The 23,233-nt window shown below is 40.0% G+C and overlaps 1 protein-coding gene across 2 annotated transcripts in view; it reads right to left on the reverse strand.

Annotated features, from left to right (window-relative positions):
* Positions 1-23,233, reverse strand: part of CD2AP (CD2 associated protein) — a 135,330-nt gene that overhangs the window by 32,080 nt on the left and 80,017 nt on the right. For both annotated transcript variants that reach the window (XM_054022390.1, XM_054022391.1), the window contains 4 exons: positions 22,967-23,154; positions 17,041-17,149; positions 7,069-7,163; positions 3,626-3,730 (listed from right to left, as the gene is read on the reverse strand). In XM_054022390.1, the coding sequence (XP_053878365.1) occupies positions 3,626-3,730; positions 7,069-7,163; positions 17,041-17,149; positions 22,967-23,154 (497 nt within the window). The remainder of the gene's footprint in view (positions 1-3,625; positions 3,731-7,068; positions 7,164-17,040; positions 17,150-22,966; positions 23,155-23,233) is intronic.

Here is a 23,233-nt window from a genome sequence, read left to right on the forward strand (position 1 = left end):
GAGAAAGGTACAAATTAAATCAAGCAGATTAAATACCGAGAATGTTTTAAAAGTTTCCTGTTTAAATATACTGCAGTATCACAATACCACAGCTGAAGATTCTTGTTTTTAAAATGAGTGATTTTTAACCTGGATATTTCCCATCAAATTTGAGACTATGAAATACTGAAGTCTTAGGTTTGTTTACGTTCTAGTAAGCCTTTAAAATATAATGTTGTCCCTTTTGGACCTGAGCAGCTAGTCCAAATTTAGGGTGCTGTGGGTGTTCCAGTTGGGAGTAGAAATCGGTGATAAACAAAACTGCAACAAAGAAATACCTGTTTACAAAGACCTGCTTCTCCAAAGGCAGGAGGAACCAAGAACAAAAGTAACAGTTTCAGTTTCTTAGCTTACAGCACCAAGCCTCTTTAGACAACAGACTTCAAAGTTCTCTACAGCTTTTCCCAGGGCCACACTGGGCTCAGAGGCTACTGATTGGCTAGCTTGCTTTTTGTCTCTGCTTCTCTGTTCTGCTTCTTCCCTCTCTATTCTCTTCTGCCCCCGCCTGCTCACACACTACTCAGCAAAAACGCTCTGCCCACAGCCTGGTCTTTACTACAGAGTTAAATGGATGTAAGTGTCTATACTACAATGTTGCTCCCACTAATGTAAGGCCTGGTCCCCACTAAGTCCCCAAATCGGACTAAGGTACGCAAATTCAGCTACGTTAATAACGTAGCTGAATTCGAAGTACCTTAGTCCGAACTTACCGCGGTCCAGACGCGGCAGGAAGTCTCCCCCCGTCGATGCCGCGTACTCCTCTCGGCGAGCTGGAGTACCGGCGCCGACTGTGAGCACTTCCGGGATCGATCCCAGAACATCGATGGCGTGCCGCCGGACCAGCCGGTAAGTGAAGACTAGGCCTAAGTTGCACACTAAACTGATCTAATAACTCCACCTCTGCAAGAGGCATAGTGCTTAGGTCGATGTAATTAGGTCGACACAGTGTCAGTATAGACACCATGTTGACTGCTCCGGCAGTTGGCCCCGGGGCTCCGGCTATAGACAGATTTCCCTCCACTTTGTATGAGGATTTTCCCTGGATTTTAATTGTGAGAGTGTGTTGTTAAAATATTATAAAAGCTTTTAGGAAAGTCCTAGAGGGAAACCTTGTATGCCAAGTAAAACTTCTGAGTACGGCAACCTCCATATGCACACAACACAGTATACTTGGATAAATATAAATATTTCAGTTTTCCACATTTATATCAATATTTTAAAAATATAATCTTAAACATTAACAGTAGCTTCGCTGCAATGAGTCAATATTGAAAGTTGCTTATGTTAAAGATTTTGTGCAACAGTGAAGACTTACAATATTTATACCACTTGCAGAGTGAAGAGCCTATTAGAAAAGCAGGAGGATAGATTTGATTCCATGCATTTTAGTGTTCAGATAGTAGCACTGAAACTGCCTGACCAACAACAGATTCATCATCCAAGCAATGAAATGTAGCAAAAGTACAGAGTTATAGTTAAATTTAGCATTGAGGATAATGTTATTAGAAATGCTATTTTAAAATGTTGCTAACCACAATCACCAAGGTGTAGTCATTCCCTGTTTTTTTGGTTTTGTTGACAATTTTTGTTTGCCTTTTCTCTAGAAACGTGAGTGGTGACTTTCTGGGATAATGCACAGTCCTAGGAATTAAAGCTAACTTCCTTAATTTTTTTGAAATCACTATAAGACGTAATATTTTCCTGGCTATATTGATGTAAAGAAACTCCTCACTTAAAAGTCATCCTGGTTAACGTTGTTACGATGCTGATCAATTAGAGAACATGCTCGTGGCTAAAACCCACTTCATCAGATGCATGGAGTGAAAAAAACAGTAAGCAGAATATATATTACAGCACATGAAAAGATGAGAGTTGCCTTACCAAGTAGGGAGTCAGTGCTAACGAGCCAATTCAATTAAGGAGGAAGTGGCCTATTCTCAACAGTTGACAAGAAAAGTGTGAGTATCAGCAGAGAGAAAATTACTTTTTGTAGGATGGGTCATTTGCCAATATAGCTAATGTCGCTCACAGAGATGGTTAAACTACACTGGGATAAGCTGCTCCTCCATTAGGGGGCTCTGCCAGGTTATCTGTTATTGGCAAAGCCTTTGTAGTGCACAATAGCCTTAAATGCTATGCTACTGATAGATTTGTTATCTCTTAGGGTATACAGCAGAAGAAAGGTGTAATATAATCACCTTTTACAGCAACAGAAAGCAAACTTCCAATTGGGATTTTTGAAGTCAATGATCTGTGTATATTTGCACAAGTCTAATTTATGCTCAGAGATGTATAATGTGCATATGCAAATCTGTTATCTTTAAACTCACATAACCATGGTTAATGTACAAACACATGCACCTAACTTAGAAAAGCTAGTGCTTCATTTATTATGTAACTGTCTAGGCCTTAAACCATAACTACACAAACACCTAGCTAAGCCTGACAACTTTAAAATAGTTAAATGGGTTGGGGGAAATTAATTATAAACAGAACAGTGATAGAGGCAAGAAAAGATGAAATTTCATCTTGAAACATTTTGAAACAAATTGAAATGAAGTATTTCATTTAGATATTCTCATTTATTTTTGACTTTCCCATTTTGACTTGCATTTCAAAATTATCTAAAAAAAATGTTTCAATAAGGTAGTTTTGAACTTAAAAAATTTGGAATTTCCAATTCTCAATTTTTTTGTCCTAATTCAGGATAAATTTCAAAATGTCAGAATTTCCCACAGGACAAAAATTCCATTTTTTTAACCAGTTCTATTTTTTTAAATACACAAAATTCAGTTTCTGCTTTGACAGTACTAACAAATTGAAAATGAATCAAAAACTACAAAACTCCCAGCTCAGTCGGTCAAAAAAGCTGTCCCACTTGCTGGAGTTTGGAAACAAACCTGATTGCTCATTCAAAACTAGCTGCTGAAGGTGGGGCTGACATCACAAGACATATATCCTATTTCTAAATGGTAGTAAGAAGACAAAATACCTTCTTGTTAAACCAGAAGGAAATGATAACTACTTGTCTAAGGCACAAAGATGTATTTTGACATTGAGTAACTCCAGGTTTATACACTTATACGAAATGCACTCGCATAACCTAAATCTTTGTCACCAGCGCTGGGATAACCAGGTCTGGGAACTCCTCACAACAATTATAATGCTGTAAAGTAGTGGTGCATGGTCTAACGCAGAATGCTATGTCCATATGAAATTTGTACAGTGAGAGATGAAATACAGCATATGAATAAGCGTTTTTTCCCCCCTTCCTAAAAGACCCTAGTCACAAAGGTTAAAAATATACACCATGAATTTGAAAGAGGCAAGTTAGGTTGAAGTATTTCACTGAGATCCAGAATTGTACAAGTTTGTGCACTTTCCAATGAAGCTTTACAAAAATACTGACCTCCTCCCGTAAAGAAATTTTTAATTGAAGATACAGTAAAAAAACTGGCATCATAATATTAACATTGTTAAGTGGTATAATACACTAAGTATTTTTTTTATATATATCTGCATTTCTGACAAAGGATCTGTGGCTTTTCTTTTGATTGTAAGAAAAGAAAAAACACTAAAAACTTACTGGAAAGTCCTTATCAGACTCTTGTATTTGAAGAACAAAGTTGTCTGGGAAGATTCCTTCTTTACCGTTAAGCTCTCCTTTCCACCATCCTTGTTCTCCAGTATCCTAAAACAAATAACGGTACTTTTTATTTGAACAACATTACTTAATATTTACTCATTTTATGGAGCAAGTAGAGCTCCAGAAAAAAAGCATGCACAAGTTCATTATATAGTACAAAACCCATCTCTTTTTACCAATGTTGTAAAATATCTCCTCAACTAAAAAAAATGCAGTGTTTTTCAAGAGGAAGCCTTATTAAACAGTTCAATTATATTTGGGAATCAGCTGCAAGTAGCTCAGGGTTTGACAGAATCAGGAAAAAAAAATTCTAAGATGTCCTGACTATCCAACGTGGGTTTTTATTATTTGTTTTAAAACAAGGATTAAAACTGTTATGAAATATCTATTTGAAAGGCATCTGTGAATGGAAGTAGAATAAAGAAATGTAGATATAAAAGAAACCTCCTAATGCATCGCATAACTGTAGTCACTGCCTTGGAAGACAAATTATTTCTCGGACATTCACAGATCTCTTCCAAATATATACTTTTTTTTGTATATATCTTGTTTGAATGATTTAATTTTATGAGAACTACTGGACTGAGAAAGGCAAGAGAGAAAAGTAATACAATCTGTATGGGAGGGGACAAGTTAAGAATACAGTATAAAGAGCCAGAGAAAGATATTTTTGTTTCACAGAGTTCAGTGTGACAGCACATATTTTTGCAGGATCGAGGGCTTAATATGTTCAACCCTTTTTACAGGGTATTGCAGCACCTTAATGCACAGAATCAAGTTGCCTAACATTATTTTAGTGATTCAATTTAAGGCTTCTCTTCCAACATTAATAGCTATCACCACTTTATAAAGGTTGAATAAACTATTATTGAAATGTGCTACTTTTGACAGTAACAACTGGCTCATTCCATCAACAGAAGATTGGGTCTTAGCATGCATATCCAATTCAGCTCAGAATTTTTGCCGCCCCAAGCAGAAACAATTTTGGCCGCTCCTCCCCCCCATTTTTTCTTACCCCACCCCTGGCCCCATCTCAGCTCTGCCCCTTCCCCAAATCCCCAGCCCTGCCTCCTCCCCCCAGGCTCTCAAGCCTAGGAGGGAGGGGGAGAAGCAGCGCGCGTGCCGCGGCCACTCAGAGTCTCCCCCTCCCTCCCAGGCTCTCAAACCTGGGAGGGAGGGGGAGCAGCGGCGCGCGAATCAGCTGTTTCGCGCACTGCGGCCGCTCAGGATCTCCCCCTCCCTCCCAGGTTTGAGAGCCTGGGAGGGAGGGGGAGCAGTGGCGCGTGAATCAGCTGTTTCGCGCGCCACGGCGCACGAGTGGCAGCAGCAGAGGTGAGCTAGGGCAGCCGGGGCACATTTTTAGGGGCGGCATTCTGGCGCCGGCATCCGAAGAAGTGGGCTGTAGTCCACGAAAGCTTATGCTCTAATAAATTTGTTAGTCTCTAAGGTGCCACAAGTACTCCTGTTCTTCTTTTTTTAGGGGAATTTAAGGTGGTTGGGAGGGGTGGACACATCAGTTCCAAGCAACAACGGGAGGATAAAATTAATACAAATTTTAAAATCTTGTTATGACTTGACTGTATCCTTATGCAAACCTAGATCTAACCTGATATGAAAGAACTCTGCCTTTACAAAACAAAATATAGTGCCACTGCTGTGTATGGCGCTTTGTAAGTAATATGCATCATTCTACAGGTTTTCAATAGCATTCCACTTATGGAGAAAACCAACAAAATATTTATCCGCACAAACAAAATTGCAGTTTTTCTATTTTGAAAACGCAAAAAGTACTTTAGGAGATGGTCACTGGCTCAGAAACTATGTTTGTCCCCATTACATTTGCTAATCTATAATTTTGCTTCCCTTTGTTTGGCAAGTGAACACAGGAAGACTGAAAAATAGAAAAGTTAATTACTCCAGCTCCTAGCTATGTCAACGGCTATGACATTAAGTGCAGAAATTTAGATAAGATCAAAAACTGGGACTGGGATAAGTATTTTTAAGAAATCTAGACTTCGCAAGCAGCGTGGTTCAGTGGATAGAGATTGGACTGGGATTAAGGACACTGGACTGGTTTCTATGCCTGACTCCACTACTGACCTGCTGTATGGCCTTGGATAAATCACTGTGTCTTTGTGTCCTTCTGCCTCTTTTGCTAGTCTTGGCTACTTGGATAGTAAGCTCTTTGGGGCAAGAATTGTCTTAATCATTTGGTGCTTACGAAAACCTACCTAACTTCCAGGTCCGACTGTAACGCAAGCAAATAATGATAGCTACAATGATTTTCTTGTTTCATTAAAGACATGTTGGAATCTCTTGAAAAAACTCAAAATCCTTTTAAAGAAGCTTTGCTTATGTGTATTTATGCTCCTCACTGTGTACTACTATGAACATGAAAACTGGATTGTAGTTAATATGCTTCCAATTCCCCACCTAAATCAATCCTCTAATATCCCACTTAGTAAAATGTGATTAATATAAAAAGATGATTATGGACTACAGATGAGGAAAATTAAGCAGTAACAGATGATTTCCAGCCCTTGTTTTAGATATTTTTTGTCTTTATTACAGCAGAACATTTATAAAATGGTTAGGGATGCAACTGCTACCTTTCAACACTGACTCTCTCTTTCATATCTAGCACAAATAAGTGAATATTCAGACAAAAGTTTATTCCTTTAAGTAGTGAGACAGATTGTCCACCATAAAGCAGTTTTGTTAAGTATTATGATTCTGAGATCCCAAATGTTACAAAACATTTGGATTTTCATACTGACAATTATCCTTGCTTAAAATATATTTGTAACATTAAATATTGCAGGTCAACATTTCAATGCAAAATTCAACTGTTTCTTTAAAGAGAAATCAACTCACTACTACAACCCAGTCCACCACACCTGGAAATCGATGGGGGAAGTGCTTGCCAAATGAAAAGTGGTTAAAATCAATAAAGAAAGGACTTATTTTCATGCTTTTAGGAGATTATAGCACAGCATATGGTTAACTTCCAGGACAAACTCTGATCTATTACCAAGATAAAATAATTTATCAGAATGTGGAACAAAACAGATTAACTGGAACAGATCTGGAAATTATGAGATCTACTGCTACTAAGGCCAGGTCTACACTATAAACTTACACCCCAGAGCAATATAGTTATACCAACCTAACCCCAGGTAGACAGCACTATGTTGGTGGGAGAGCTACTACCTCTCGTGGAGGTGAATTAACTGCACCAATCAGAAAAGCTCTCCTTTGGCATAGTAGCATCTTCACTGAAACACTGCAGCGGTGACAATGCAGCATTTTAAGTGTAGACCTGCCATTTTATTCTGTACTTCAACTACATTCACGAAAACTCAGCGTGATTAGTAAACCCTTACCTTACTTATTATCTGGATAATCTCGCCTTCTTTAAAACCAAGTTCATCTTCGTTTGAACCATCAAAGGAAATTAAAGTCCTGCAATATTCCTTGACTGAAACAAAGAAGCAAAATGGTTGCATTTGCACAATGTTCTAATTTGTTGTATGAATCAAGATACATAAATAAAAGCTCAAAATTATTGTCTTTCCTAGAAGGATAAAACTCAAAAGTCACAACTACTAGTACAATCATCTTTTGATTTTGTATAGTGACCATCTTCAGTATGTTTTACAAATGTCCAGTAGAATACGCCAAAAAGAAGACACCAGTATACTGTTTATTCAATTCTCCCATTCCTACAGGTCACTTTAGACATAGAATTGAAGCTTTGCAATTAGAGTTGAACGTCCCTAGTTTTGTTTTTTAACATGTGCGTCTGGCAGAGATTTTCATTAGGGCTGTCAATCAAATAAAAAAATTAATCGCAATTAATTGTGCAAATAATCATGTTGTTAAACAATAATAGAATACTACATTTTTGGATGTTTTCCACACTTTCAAATATATTGATTTCAATTACAACATAAAATACAAAATGTACAGTGCTCACCTTATTATTTTTGAATAAAAGTATTTGCACTGTAAAAAAACAAAAAATAGTATTTTGCAATTCACCTAATACAAGTACTGTAGTGCAATCTCTTTATCATGAAAGTTGAACTTAAAAATGTAGAATTTTGTAAAAAAATGTACTCAAAAACAAAATGTAAAATTTTAGAGCCTGCAAGTCCACTCAATCCTACTTCTTGTTCAGCCAATCACTCAGACAAACAAGTTGGTTTACATTTGCAGGAGATAATGCTGCCCGCTTTTTGTTTACATCACCTGAAAGTGAGAACAGGCATTCTCATGGCACTGTTGTAGCCGACGTCGCAAGTTATTTACATGCTGTAAGAGTCGTATGTCCTTTCATGCTTCAACCACCATTCCAGGGAATGTGTCCATACTGATGAAGGGTTCTGCTTGATAACAATCCAAAGCAATGTGGACCAACACACGTTCATTTTCATTATCTGAGTCAGATGCCAGCAACAGATGGTTGATTTTCTTTTTTGGTGGTTCGGGTTCTGTAGTTTCCACATCAGCGTGTTGCTCTTTTAAGACTTCTGAAAGCATGCTCTACACCTCGTCCCTCTCAGATTTTGGAAGATACTTCAGATTCTTAACCTTGGACAGAGTGCTGTAGCTATCTTTAGAAATCTCACATTGGTACCTTCTCTGCATTTTGTAAGTGCAAGTACTGGAGGAACCAACTAGGGCAGAGCTCTTCTCGACCTGCTGCTCACAAACAGGGAAGAATTAGTAGGGGAAGCAAAAGTGGATGGGAACCTGGGAGGCAGTGACCATGAGATGGTTGAGTTCAGGATCCTGACACAAGGAAGAAAAGAGATCAGCAGAATACGGACCCTGGACTTCAGAGAAGCAGACTTTGACTCCCTCAGGGAACTGATGGGCAGAATAACATGAGGGGAAAGGAGTAAGGGAGAGCGGGCTGTATTTTTAAAGAATCCTTATTGAGACTGCAGGAACAAACCATCCCGATGTGTAGAAAGAATAGTAAATATGGCAGGTGACCAGCTTGGCTTAACAGTGAAATCCTTGCTGATCTTAAACCCAAAAAAGAAGCTTACAAGAAGTGGAAGATTGAACAAGTGACCAGGGAGGAGTATAAAAATATTGCTCAGGCATGCAGGAGTGAAATCAGGAAGGCCAAATCACACTTGGAGTTGCAGTTAGCAAGAGATGTTAAGAGTAACAAGAAGGGTTTCTTCACTATGTTAGCAACAAGAAGAAAATCAAGGCCCTTGATTGTAGGCCCCTTACTGAATGAGGGAGGCAACCTAGTGACCAAGGATGTGGAAAAAGCTAATGTACTCAATGATTTTTTTGCCTCTGTCTTCACGAACAAGGTCAGCTCCCAGACTGCTGCACTGGGCAGCACAATATGGGGAGAAGGTGACCAGCCCTTTGTGGAGAAAGAAGTGGTTCGGGACTATTTAGAAAAACTGGACGTGCACAAGTCCATGGGGCCGGATGCGCTGCATCTGAGGGTGCTAAAGGAGTTGGCGGGTGAGATTGCAGAGCCATTAGCCATTATTTTTGAAAACTCATGGCCATCGGGGGAGGTCCCAGATGACTGGAAAAAGGCTAATGTAGTGCCCATCTTTAAAAAAGGGAAGGAGGAGGATCTGGGGAACTACAGGCCAGTCAGCCTCACCTCAGTCCCTGGAAAAATCATGGAGATCAGCAGAGATCCTCAAGGAATCAATTATGAAACATTTAGAGGAGAGGAAAGTGATCAGGGGCAGTCAGCATGGATTCACAAAGGGGAAGTCGTGCCTGACTAACCTAATTGCCTTCTATGATGAGATAACTGGCTCTGGGGAGGAGGGAAAAGCAGTGGATGTGTTATTCCTTGCCTTTAGCAAAGCTTTTGATACGGTCTCCCACAGTATTCTTGCCACCAAGTTAAAGAAGTATGGGCTGGATGAATGGACTGTAAGGTGGATAGAAAGCTGGCTAGATCGTCGGGCTCAACGGGTAGTGATCAACGGCACCATGTCTAGTTGGCAGCCAGTTTCAAGCGGAGTGCCCCAAGGGTCGGTCCTGGGGCCAGTTTTATTTAATATCTTTATTAATGATCTGGAGGATGGTGTGGACTGCACTCTCAGCAAGTTTGCAGATGACACTAAACTAGGAGGCATGGTAGATACACTAGAGGGTAGGGATCAGATATAGAATCATAGAATCATAGAATCATAGAATATCAGAGTTGGAAGGGACCTCAAGAGGTCATCTAGTCCAACCCCCTGCTCAAAGCAGGACCAATTCCCAGCTAAATCATCCCAGCCAGGGCTTTGTCATATATATAATATAGAGGGACAAATTAAAGGATTGGGCAAAAAAAAAAAAAAAACCTGATGAGGTTCAACAAGGACAAGTCCTGCACTTAGGACGAAAGAATCTCATGCACTGCCACAGACTAGGGACTGAATGGCTAGGTAGCAGTTCTGCAGAAAAGGACCTAGTGGTCACAGTGGACGAGAAGCTGGATATGAATCAACAGTGTGCCCTTGTTGCCAAGAAGGCTAATGGCATTTTGGGCTGTATAAGTAGGGGCATTGCCAGCAGATCGAGGAACGTGATCGTTCCCCTTTATTCGACATTGGTGAGGCCTCATCTGGAATACTGTGTCCAGTTTTGGGCCCCACACTACAAGAAGGATGTGGAAAATTGGAAAGAGTTCAACGGAGGGCAACAAAAATGATTAAGGGTCTGGAGCACATGACTTATGAGGAGAGGCTGAGGGAACTGGGCTTGTTTAGTCTCCAGAAGAGAAGAATGAGGAGGGATTTGATAGCAGCCTTCAACTACCTGAAGGGGGGTTCCAAAGAGGATGGAGCTCAGCTGTTCTCAGTGGTGGCAGATGACAGAACAAGGAGTAATGGTCTCAAGTTGCAGTGGGGGAGGTCCAGGTTGGATATTAGGAAACACTATTTCACTAGGAGGGTGGTGAAGCACTGGAATGCGTTACCTAGGGAGGTGGTGGAGTCTCCTTCCTTGGAGGTTTTTAAGGTCCGGCTTGACAAAGCCCTGGCTGGGATGATTTAGTTGGGAATTGGTCCTGCTTTGAGCAGGGGGTTGGACTAGATGACCTCTTGAGGTCCCTTCCAACCCCGATATTCTATGATTCTACTGCACTGGGCAGCACAGTATGGGGAGGAGGTGACCAGCTCTCTGTGGAGAGGGAAGTGGTTCAAGACTATTTAGAAAAGCTGGACAAGGACAAGTCCATGGGGCCGGATGCACTGCATCCGAGGGTGCTAAAGGAGTTGGAGGATATGACTGCAGAGCCATTGGCTGTTATCTTTGAAAACTCATGGTGATCGAGGGAGGTCCTGGATGACTGGAAAAAGGCTAATGTAGTGCCCATCTTTAAAAAAGGGGAAAAGGAGGATCCGGGGAACTACAGGCCAGTCAGCCTCAGTCCCTGGAAAAATCATGGAGCAGGTCCTCAAGGAAACCATTTTGAAGCACTTAGAGGAGAGGAAAGTGATAAGGAACAGTCAGCATGGATTCACCAAGGGCAAATCATGCCTGACTAACTTAATTGTCTTCTACGGTGGGATACGGTTCTGTGGATGAGGGGAAAGAAGTGGACGTGTTATTCCTTCACTTTAGCAAAGCTTTTGACATGGTCTCCCACAGTATTCTTGCCAGCAAGTTAAAGAAGTATGGGCTGGATGAATGGACTATAAGGTGGATAGAAAGCTGGCTAGATCATCGGGCTCAATGGATAGTGATCAATGGTTCCATGTCTAGTTGGCAGCCGGTATCAAGCAGAGTGCCCCAAGGGTCGGTCTTGTTCAATATCTGAAGCTGGATATGAATCAACTGTGTGCCCTTGTTGCCAGGAAGGCTAACGGCATTTTGGCCTGTATAAGTAGGAGCACTATCATCAGATCGAGGGACGTGATCATTCCCCTCTGTTTGGCATTGGTGAGGCCTCATCTGGAGTACTGTGTCAAGTTTTGGGCCTCATAGTACAAGAAGGATGTGGAAAAATTGGAAAGAGTCCAGGAGAGGGTAACAAAAATGATTAGGGAGCTGGAGCACATGACTTATGAGGAGAGGCTGAGGGAACTGGGATTATTTAGTCTGCAGAAGAGACCAGTGAGGGGGGATTTGATAGCTGCTTTCAACTACCTGAAAGGGGGTTCCAAAGAGGATGGATCTAGACTGTTCTCAGTTAGCAGATGACAGAACAAGGAGTAATGGTCTCAAGTTGCAGTGGGGGAGGTTTAGGTTGGATATTAGGAAAAACTTTTTCACTAGGAGGGTGGTGATGCACTGTAATGGGTTACCTAGGGAGGTGGTGGAATCTCCTTCCTTAGAGGTTTTTAAGGTCAGGCTTGACAAAGCCGTGGCTGGGATGATTTAGTTGGGGATTAGGTCCTGCTTTGAGCAGGGGGTTGGACTAGATGACCACCTGACGTCCCTTCCAACCCGGATATTCTATGATTCTATGAAATCTGTAGTGAAAGTGATCTTAAAATGAACGTTGGCTGGGTCATCATCCGAGACTGCTATAACATGAAATATATGGCAGAATGCGGGTAAAACAGAGCAGGGGACATACAATTCTCTCCCAAGTTCAGTCATAAATTTAATTAACCCATTATTTTTTAATGAGCGCCATCAGCGTGGAAGCATGTCCTCTGGAATGGTGGCTAAAGCATGAAGGGGCATACGAATGTTTAGGATATCTGGCATGTAAATACCTTGCAATGCCGGCTAAAAAAGTGACATCCAAATTACCTGGTCTCACTTTCTGGTGACACTGGAAATAAGAAGAGGGCAGCATTATCTCCTGTAAATGTAAACAAACGTGTTTGTCTTAGCGATTGGCTGAACCTGAAGTAGGAATGAGTGGACTTGTAGGCTCAGAAGTTTTACACTGTTTTGTTTTTGAGTGTAGTTATGTAACAAAAAAACCCTACATTTGTAAGTTGCGCTTTCACGATAAAGAGATTGCACTTCAGTACTTGTATAAAAGTGAGTGCTGTATACTTTGTATTCTGTATCATAACTGAAATCAATATATTTGAAAATGTAGAAAAACTTTCATAATATTTAATAAATTTCAATTGGTATTCTATTGTTTAATAGTGAGATTAAAACTGCGATTAATCATGATTAATTTTTTTAATTGCAATTCATTTTTTTGAATTAATTGCGTGAGTTAACTGCGATTAAATCGACAGCCTTAATTTTTATGTTACTTTCAACAGACTGCACTCAAGCACACCAGGAACTGAAAACTTTATGACAAAAATTCAAGCAATATTAAATATTAATGCTTTTACCATTTTAAATATTTTTGACCTATGGAGAAGAGAGTAATGTCCTTTGCATTTAACGTCCTGCAGTTTTTGGGAATGGTAACCAATATGCCCTTACATATGTGATAATGCTATCAATGTTAATCAGGGCTGGGGTCCTGTGTGTCAGATTAGTCAGTTATAAATGATTTCAACAATTATTGCTCATCTCCAAGTCAATGCAGGATATTTTTTATTCTATAGTCTGAATTTAAAACTAGCATATTCCTCATAGGGTCCAATCCTACAAACACTTATGCACACATTTAACTTGTAGCAGTCCCAGTAAAGTTAAACACATGCATAAGATTTGCAGGATTAGGGCTTTATAGTTTAGTTACAAATTGTAGAATTATGTAAAAACACTTGTGACAGTTTGGGAATATGTCTTTTTATAAACTCCTCTTTGTTTTATGAAAAGCACTTATAATTGTAACCTTCAGTCTGGATTAGAATTTCCATTCTGTAGCCGGAACAGATCATATCGGAAATAAACAGTGTTATTAACCTTGTATTGTTCTACTCTGGTAGAACAATGAGGTTGCTACCAGCACAGCCATTGACTTAGAGACTCTGCCCAGAACAGCACCTGAGTGGTTGGTACATGGAATTTCCCCAGTGGAGGAAGAGAAGAAGAGAGAGTAGACAAAGCCTGCTCTTAAGAGACAGTCTCACTAAGCAGAGGGAGCCATTACATTGCCAGAAAGAGAAGAGAGAATCCCCTTCCCCTCCCCGTCCCCACACACACACCAGGAGGAGTGGGGATGGTGGGGGAGGGAGGTGGAGGCAGGAGGGATTTTGCCTTCCCCCAGGACACTGACCAAACGAGAAGGACTCTCAGTAGTAGTAGTGAGAAGTTTGAGGGAGGGATTTGGGTTCAGGTGTTTCTTGCTTTGCCTAGATCTGTCACTCTCCTGTGCTGTCCAAAATGTGTGTGTTTTGGAAGTTCCTTTGCAAAGTCTGTGTTCTTTTCTTTAACTCTCATGTGGTCCCTAATGAGTTAAACTATTAACCAGAGTACCCATGAAAGTGGAGTCTGGGGAAGAATGCGTAGGTGACTGGAGAGGCTTGGTATGTCCTGTACTGGTCTCAGGGTCTATGATATCTGGACTGCAGAGTTCCACATTCCAAAGAAGGGTGCCAGACAGATTCTGTACCCATGGAGCGTGCCCTAGAGTTAGAGATCGTGACTGGACTCAGCGGCTTGAAAGCACATTGGATCCAAAAAGTTGGGTCCAATACAGCAAACCAGTAACTATTTACTGGAGGGGTGAGGGGGGAGATCCAGTCAGGGCTGATACACCATCTTCATCTTGTCATTTTACTATAGAATTACAAGAGCACAAAAATCCAAGAAGGTGACTTACAGAAAAATTATCAACCACTTCTCCAGCACTTAACCTATTTAACAAGTTATTAACAGTATATTTAATGCAGAAATAATTTACTCAAGGATCTTGGCATTTTAACTAGTCTTGTGCCAACAGAAAACTGGCAGTAAATAAAGGTTATTTCAAATTAAACTGCAGTTTAAGGGTACGTCTTCACTACCCGCCAGATCGTCGGGTAGTAATCAAGCTATTGGGGATCGATTTATCGTGTCTCGTCTAGACGCAATAAATTGATCCCCGAACGCGCTCCCAGTCTACTCCAGAACTCCACCAGAGCAAGAGGCGGAAGCGGAGTCGATGGGGGAGCAGCGGCCGTCAATCCCGCACCGTGAGGATGCGAGGTAAGTCGATCTAAGATACGTCTTATTCTCGTAGCTGAAGTTGCGTATCTTAGACCGATCTCCCCGCCTCCTCCCCGCCCCAGTGTAGACCAGTCCTTAGATGGAAGATCATCCACAGATTCAGTACTACAGAACTGCAGTAGTGGTCATAGCTGTTGTCCTCGGAAATTTGATTTACTGAAAACAAACTAAAGTTGTGGTTTCTTCAGCAAAAAGATGTTTATTTACTTGTACTAATGACCAAAACCAACTTCCAGAAGCAGATGAGAGACACTAAAATGAAGTCCTGATCATCTAAAACGTCTTGAGGAGATGTGTACTTATTTTATTAACTAATTAACTAAACATTGGTGGTTTACTTCCATGCCCACCTCCTCAAAAAGTAAGGATATTATTCTTAATATATTTTTGTAAGAATAAACCTATATAAATTGAGATATAGTTTTTAAAACAAATAAATAAGCCCTCCTCATGGGATATCAGATAGTCTTATTTTGTCGTGTAAAAGTTATCCATCTGGTTTTCATACTGCTTTTATCACCTGGGTAACTGAGCATCTGTAATATGTTAGTCCCCACACCATAGAGAGACCATCATTTAAGTACTTAATACAAATAAATCATATACATCAACATAGCTGCTGATTGAAATTTGCATGCTTTTAGCCAGAGGTCTTTTTCAGACTACAGAAAAGATTGTTGATTTTCATTTAATTTTTCTCAGATGTGGATCCTCCATGTTGTTGGATTAATTCTATCTTTCGAAGCATTATCCAAAATTTAAACATTAAAAACCAAACAAAATTTCTAGCCATTTTGATTGTGAAAATAGACTTCATAATGTAAACTGCTACACTGCTGGCCTGTTGAGTCTACAAGGCAGTGAGCTGGTGTCTCTCCCCCTTAACACTCTATTAGAAAGTTAGTTAACTTTTCACAGATTCTTAGATTCCAAGGCCAGAAAAGACCATTGCGATTGTCCAGTATGACCTCCTGCATAATACAGGAGAGAGAACTTCCCCAAAACATTTCTTAAAGCAGATCTTTTAGAAAAATATCCCATCTTGACTTCAAAGTTGTCAGTGATGGAACAACTTATCAAGGGTCATGGTGGATTTTCCAATGGTTAATTACTCGCACTGCTAAAAATTCCCCCTTATTTCCAATCTGAATTTGTCTAGCTTCAACTGCTAGCCATTGGAGGTGTTAGACCTTTCTCCATTACATTGAAGAGCCCATCATCAAATATTTGTTCCTCATGTATGTATTTACAGACCATAATCAAATCACTCCTTAATCTTCTCTTTGTTAAGATAAATATATTGAGCTCCACGAATCTGTCACTATAAGGTAGCTTTCTAATCCTTTAATCATTCTCATGGCTCTTCTCTCAACCCTCTCCAATTTATCAACATCCTACTTGAATTGTGGACACCAGAACTGGACACAGGATTCCGGCAACGGTCACACAAGTACCAAATATAAAGATAAAATAAATTCTCTTCTACTCCTCAAGATTCCATTTACGCATCCCAGAGCAGCATTAGCTCTTTTTTGTCCCAATATTGCACTAGGAGTTCATGTTCGGTTGATCATCCACCACAATCCCTAAATCTTTTTCAGAGTCACTGTTTACCAGGATAGAGTCCCTCATCATGCAAGTATGGCTTGCACTCGGGCTTTTACCATTAGACGTATGTTGCGGGGGGGGGGGGGGGGGGGGGGGAGGAAAGAGAGAAACACAACACACCCTATACCAACATAGCTCTGCTGGTTTTTATGGATGCAAGCTAAATCTACAGAAGCCAGGGTTACATCAATATAAAAGAATGTCTACACAGGATTTTGCATCTTTAGTTAAATCAGGGTAACTGTGTGTGTAGATGAGGCCTTACATTTTTAGGGACAGCTCCTATGTTAATTGGATTCCATCTGTAATTATATGATCTGAATACTTTGAATTTTAATACAGGTAGAAATGTGGGAAGTCACATAACTTCTGACTTCAGTTTCCATCCATCTGTAAAGTGTGGGTAACCCACCCTACTCAGTATTTGTAAGACACTTTGAAGCTGAAAAAGCTAAGTATATTTTTACTAAATAAAAATATAAGGTCTTAATCAGAACAAGTTATTTTATTGTATACTTCCATAACTACATACATCTCCATAGATAATAGATAATACTAGGATACTTAGTGTCCTGCCTCAGTGAAGAGGACTGGGCTAGATAACCTACCGAGGCCACTTTCAGTCCTACACTTCCATGACTCTATGACTAGAAAATAAAACCGAGGCAAATATACATTAACCTTACCTTTTGGTTTGCTTTCAGTTTCTACTTTTGTTACATCTACTGCAGGTTCTGCTTTTGTTACACTAGGAAACTGGGTTAGTTTTGGTCCCGGTGGAAGGTTAGGTAGTGGCTAAACAAATGCAAGAGAAAAAAAGATACGCACAATAACTTATTAGAAAGGGAGAGTGCAAAATTATAAGCATTTTGTTTTGATTTGGCTATCAGACACCTTCTCATGATTTGACCATCTGAAATGGTGACAGCTCTCTTTTACAATTAGGTAATTAATTCCATATAACAAGGATGTCATTCATTCTTTGAGACTGTCATATTACATATTTAATTTAGTTAGGTTCTATAATTACAATATTAAGGCCACTGATGCAATAGGAGTGAGATAGCCAAGCAGCAATGCATCTTTTTCCACCAACACCATTGTGAGTGGGATTCAGTCCAGAGGAGGGCTTAGGTGCTTAACAGTTGAGAAAGAGCAGACTACAGGACTCCACTGTTTATAGCATCAGTTTAAGGTGACAGAGCTGCTCGTCCTGACTTCTGCTCACTCCTAATATCTGCCACAGCATCCAACCAAAGCGGATAAAAACATTAGCTGGATGTTTCTGTTAAAATGAAGAACAGGAGTACTTGTGGCACCTTAGAGACTAACAAATTTATTAGAGCATAAGCTTTCGTGGACTACAGCCCACTTCTTCGGATGCATCCGAAGAAGTGGGCTGTAGTCCACGAAAGCTTATGCTCTAATAAATTTGTTAGTCTCTAAGGTGCCACAAGTACTCCTGTTCTTCTTTTTGCGGATACAGACTAACACGGCTGTTACTCTGAAATCTGTTAAAATGAACTCTGCAGACATTTAATTTGCCATCGATCTTGTGAGTTAACATCCCATTACAATAATGTACCAGATTTCTCCTATCCAAGACATTGTTTCAGGCTTACTGAGCCTGCAGACAGATTCAGACTGCTTAAATCACTTTCAAACGTTTTCTTCACAATAGAACCAACCAGGAATTTTGATGAAACATTTTGTCAGAAAACGCTGATTCACTGAAGCTGAAACTTTTCACAGAAACGTATCAGTTTTGGCAAAACTGTTCAGGAAAGGTTTCTTAGGTCCAGGATGGAATTTTAAAACCACATAGAGAGATCCTCACCCTAGTGGGCACTCATTTGTGGGAAAATCCAGGCAGAGCAGGGACTTGAACCTGAGTATCCCACATCCCAGGCAAGTGCCCTAACTTCCAGGCTCTTGGGTATACTGGGATGGCTTCTTCCCCCTCCCCACTCCCCGCGCCGCCCCCCCAAAAAAAAACATAAAAGGTCTCAGTTTCAATTCAATCTCGAAATTTTTTGCAGAATGGGAAAACTTTTCTGACCAACTCTTCTTCATAATCATATCAAACAGACACTTAGGTCCTGATCCTATAACCAATACTCACCTGAGTAATCCTACTGAAACTTCTCACATCAGTAAGCACCACTCATGTGAGCAAGGGTCACTGGTCTTCCCCTTTCATTTATTAAAAACCAAATTTTGTAGCGCTTAAACAGGATCCAGATTAATACATACAAGCCAAACAGATCATATAACCATATAAGCATCCTTCAAAAAAAAATGTAACAGTGCTATATAAAGGAGTCACTCCACCTAGCACTGAAATAAACCACCTCCAAGATGAAACTAGTTTAGCAGCACACAAATAGTTTTAGAGGGGAAGTGCAGGAAATTGTATCCAATTAAAAATGTACGTGGAAGGAACCAGAATATAAACACCCCCAGGTTGGAATTTGGCCAAAGCACTGGAGTTAACTAAAGCTCGTCCTGTATCTTGCAACACAGTACATTGTCCAAAGGTACTTAGTGGATCTGAAACATATCACAGTGGTGTAAGTTTGGACTCTACCTTCCAATCCCAGTGTGCAAAGCCCTCATCTCATTCTAACATCTCCTAAAAATGCATTTTTTCACCAACTAGTCCCCAACTAGCAGCCACTACTGAATACTTTCCCACCACTCCACCAATACCATTAGAGATAATGAGTCACATCAGCACAATTTTTTTTTAAATCACATTTTACTGAAGTCTTCATTAAAATTAACTCCCTGCTCTGGGTCAGCCAGTACTCGTCTTTCTGTGTCCAAGTTCTTGGGAGCAGAAAAAACTCCATAAATGCATCTCTTATAAAAGTGTCAAATTCTGGCTAGCACTTTATTATTATTTTTTTAACGAGTACGTTAAATATAATTGTAGCTTCAAACGGTTTATTTCACAGCCTTTAAATTTTTCAGACTATTTTCTCACTTCACTTCCTTGCTGTGTCTTACTGATTGAGAGAGAGTCTATAACAGTTTACAGGATAAGCCTATTAAGTTAACAAAAAGACATTCTTGCTTCCATCACATGTTTGGGTACTGCTATACAGTAAACCCACACAGTATAAAGTCTGCTCATCCATTAGAATCTAAATCATACAAACATAGGATAACTGTACTCCATCACGTCGGTCAGAAAGAAAATAGGTGAATCCCAGACACCTCTAAAGAACGAATTTCTCACTATAAGAAAGTGATCAGTTCCACTTACATCAATCTCTGAAATTCCAGCTATGATAATATTTACATTACCATTGTAATGGCTTACAATATCTCTTACTAAGAGAAAAGAGATCAGACAAAAATGCATTTAGCCAGCTTTAAAAAGTCTACTTAAATACTTATGTAGCATGGGCAGCACAGTATGGGGAGGAGGTGACCAGCCCTCTGCGGAGAAAGAAGTGGTTCAAGACTATTTAGAAAAGCTGGACACGCACAAGTCCATGGGGCCGGATGCACTGCATCCGAGGGTGCTAAAGAAGTTGGCGGATGTGATTGTAGAACCATTGGCCGTTATCTTTGAAAACTCGTGGCGACCGGGGGGAGGTCCCAGATGACTGGAAAAAGGCTAATGTAGTACCCATCTTTAAAAAAGGAGGAGGAGGAGGATCCGGGGAACTACAGGCCAGTCCGCCTCACCTCAATCCCTGGAAAAACCATGGAGCAGGTCCTCAAGGAAACCATTTTGAAGCACTTAGAGGAGAGGAAAGTGATCAGGGGCAGTCAGCATGGATTCACCAAGGGCAAGTCATGCCTGACTAACCTAATTGCCTTCTATGATAAGATAACTGGCTCTGTGGATGAGGGGAAAGAAGTGGACGTGTTATTCCTTGACTTTAGCAAAGCTTTTGATACGGTCTCCCACAGTATTCTTGCCACCAAGTTAAAGAAGTATGGGCTGGATGAATGGACTATAAGGTGGATAGAAAGCTGGCTAGATCATCGGGCTCAACGGGTAGTGATCAATGGCTCCATGTCTAGTTGGCAGCCAGTATCAAGCGGAGTGCCCCAAGGGTCGGTCTTGTTCAATATCTTCATTAATGATCTGGAGGATGGCGTGGATTGCACCCTCAGCAAATTTACAGATGACACTAAACTGGGAGGAATGGTAAATACGCTGGAGGGTAGAGACAGGATACAGAGGGACCTAGACAAATTAGAGGATTGGGCCAAAATAAATCTGATGAGGTTCAACAAAGACAAGTGCAGAGTCTTGCACTTAAGAGGGAAGAATCCCATTCATTGCTACAGACTAGGGACCAAATGGCTAGGCAGCAGTTCTGCAGAAAAGGATCTAAGGGTTACGGTGGACGAGATCTATGATTCTATGTTTTAAACAGGTTTATAAATCCTTCCATGTAAATATCAAAGACAAAACAATCATTACAACAGTAAGCTTTTGTTTACAAATCAGATCTTTCTATTTAAACTTATGATTTTGTGGTTGCTACTTTTGTCTTTATTTCACCCCATTGTGCTTAGATATTTCAAGAGTTTAAGAACCATGCATGAATTCCTATATAAATTGTGCATTAATGTGCACAACAGTTCAGGATGGAGCGCTCTCATTTTATTGTTGACTCTCTGGGGGATTCAACCAGACATAACATTTTAACTGCGCTTTTTCAAATCTGAGTTAAAAACTCTCTCAGAATCTCTTTGCCCAGGACACTGTTCAAATGCTAAGCAGAGAAGTTTTCTTCAGCCTCTCAGCACTGATGAACAGTGGTGGAAGTCTCAATCAAATCATATCAAAATAAATTCCACAGCAAAATAACTATGCATATTCCCTTACCCCCTGCCAGTGCCCTACCAATAACTGAACTGAATTACAAGGTCAGGCACTTCCAAGCATCTTCTCTCATAATACAAGGAAAAAAGGGGGCGTAAGATGAAAATTTAAAGGCAGCAGGAATGGCAAACTGATTTTAAAAAAAAAACTTGTTTTTTAATGACACAATACACGGATAGTCTCTGGAACTCTCAATCACCAGATAACATCAAAGCCAAGAACCCAACAGGATCCATAACAAGGACTGGACATTTATATTTATAAATAAAATTACTAGCCACAATCTCTAAGTACCTCAAAATATTTAACATATTTATCCTCACCCATGTCTTGTGTCACACCCATATAAGATGTGAAGTATTATCACCATTTTACAGGTGGGAAACTGTGGTACAGAAAGACTAAAGGATTTTCCCGAAGTCACAGGAAGCCTGTGGCAGAGCAGAGAATTTAACCCAGGTCTGCAGAGTTCAATGCTAGCACACTAAGCACTGGACACTCCTTCCTCTACAATGAAGATATAAAAAAATGAGTAACAATTTAAAATTTTGGCACGGATATAAACACGCACAAGTCAGGGAATAAGACAGGATACTGGACTAGAGGGCTCACTAGCCTGATCAGATAAGACAACCTTTTTTATGAACAATGTTAAGGCTGCAATACCTGTAACGTAATGAGATATAAAAAAGTTTGAACAGTACAAAAAAATGGTTCGAGAGCAAAAAAAATATTTTCCATTGTGCACCGTAACCAGATGTTTAGTCCAACATTAACTGCAGAGTTTTTCCCTTTCAGTACACTACTGCCTATTACTACAGTAATCAAACCAAATAAGATAGAAGAATCAATCCTGAGCTCTGGTTGTTTCTGAATCAATTTTTTTTTTTTTAAATATAAATTATAAGATTCATGCACTTCTTAGTTGCATCAGAAGCAGAAGTATAAAAATCTCATGAGTAAGAATATTTTCATTATTTCTACTACTGAAATCAGGAAGTCTCACAAAAACTCCTGTTCTTGTGAAAATACAAGATCAAACAGGTTCAAATAAAGTACAGATAAGCACTGAAACCCTTTACATTCACTCATGACTACTTTGGGCAGAGCCATACCATTAGTGGAGTAAGGGGTCGGGGGGGGTGTACATATATAATACTAATAAGATAATCAGCTGGTTCAGAAGGTACTATTTTCTTTTTCCTCTCTTCTATTGCCTTGTGACAACACAGAGTGATCATTTTGAACGGATGGTATCCATCACTTTTGTTTTGTGTTTTGAAGCTTACTTGAAATACATACACCTCTACCCCGATATAACGCTGTCCTCGGGAGCCAAAAAAATCTTACCGCTTTATAGGTGAAACCGCATTATATCAAACTTGCTTTGATCTGCCGGAGTGCGCAGCCCCACCCTCCCCGGAGCACTGCTTTACCGCGTTCTATGTGAATTCGCGTTATATCGGGGTAGAGATGTATTAGTTTTTAAAAAGCACAGGACAGATGTGAATTCCCTTTTTTATTTCTGCAATACACTGATACTCTGCTTTTCGGTATCTCAATTTCCCGCTTTGTGAAATGGGGATGTTAAACGACTTCATGGAAGTGTTGAGATCTAATGCATTTATATCTGTAAGATCCTAGGACAGAAGGTGCTCTAATGACCAGGGTTTTCATTTTTTTAAATTAAAGATATTAACAATATGGTTTTAATTTGGATTCTCAAGCCAAGACAGCATGCTCAAATATGGGCTACCACAAACCTTATCTTGTTTTTTCTCCTCTGAATCATTACTGGGTAATCTCGTTTTAAGTTTCACGGAACCTTCTTTAAAGATATCTCCAAACCCAACTCCTCGGATTTTCTTTGGCTGTGCTATTGGTCCAGCTCCAGGTTCATTTCCATTCCCTGGAGAGGCCACAGGTGAGGGAGAGCCAGTGACAAGAGACTCTGAAAAATTGAGGGAAAATGGTTTTAATGTATACATTAATAAATGCCAATATTACTATTAATCAGACAGTCTGGAAAT

This window comes from Malaclemys terrapin, chromosome 3 (assembly GCF_027887155.1).
Source record: "Malaclemys terrapin pileata isolate rMalTer1 chromosome 3, rMalTer1.hap1, whole genome shotgun sequence".
NCBI lineage: Eukaryota > Metazoa > Chordata > Testudines > Emydidae > Malaclemys > Malaclemys terrapin.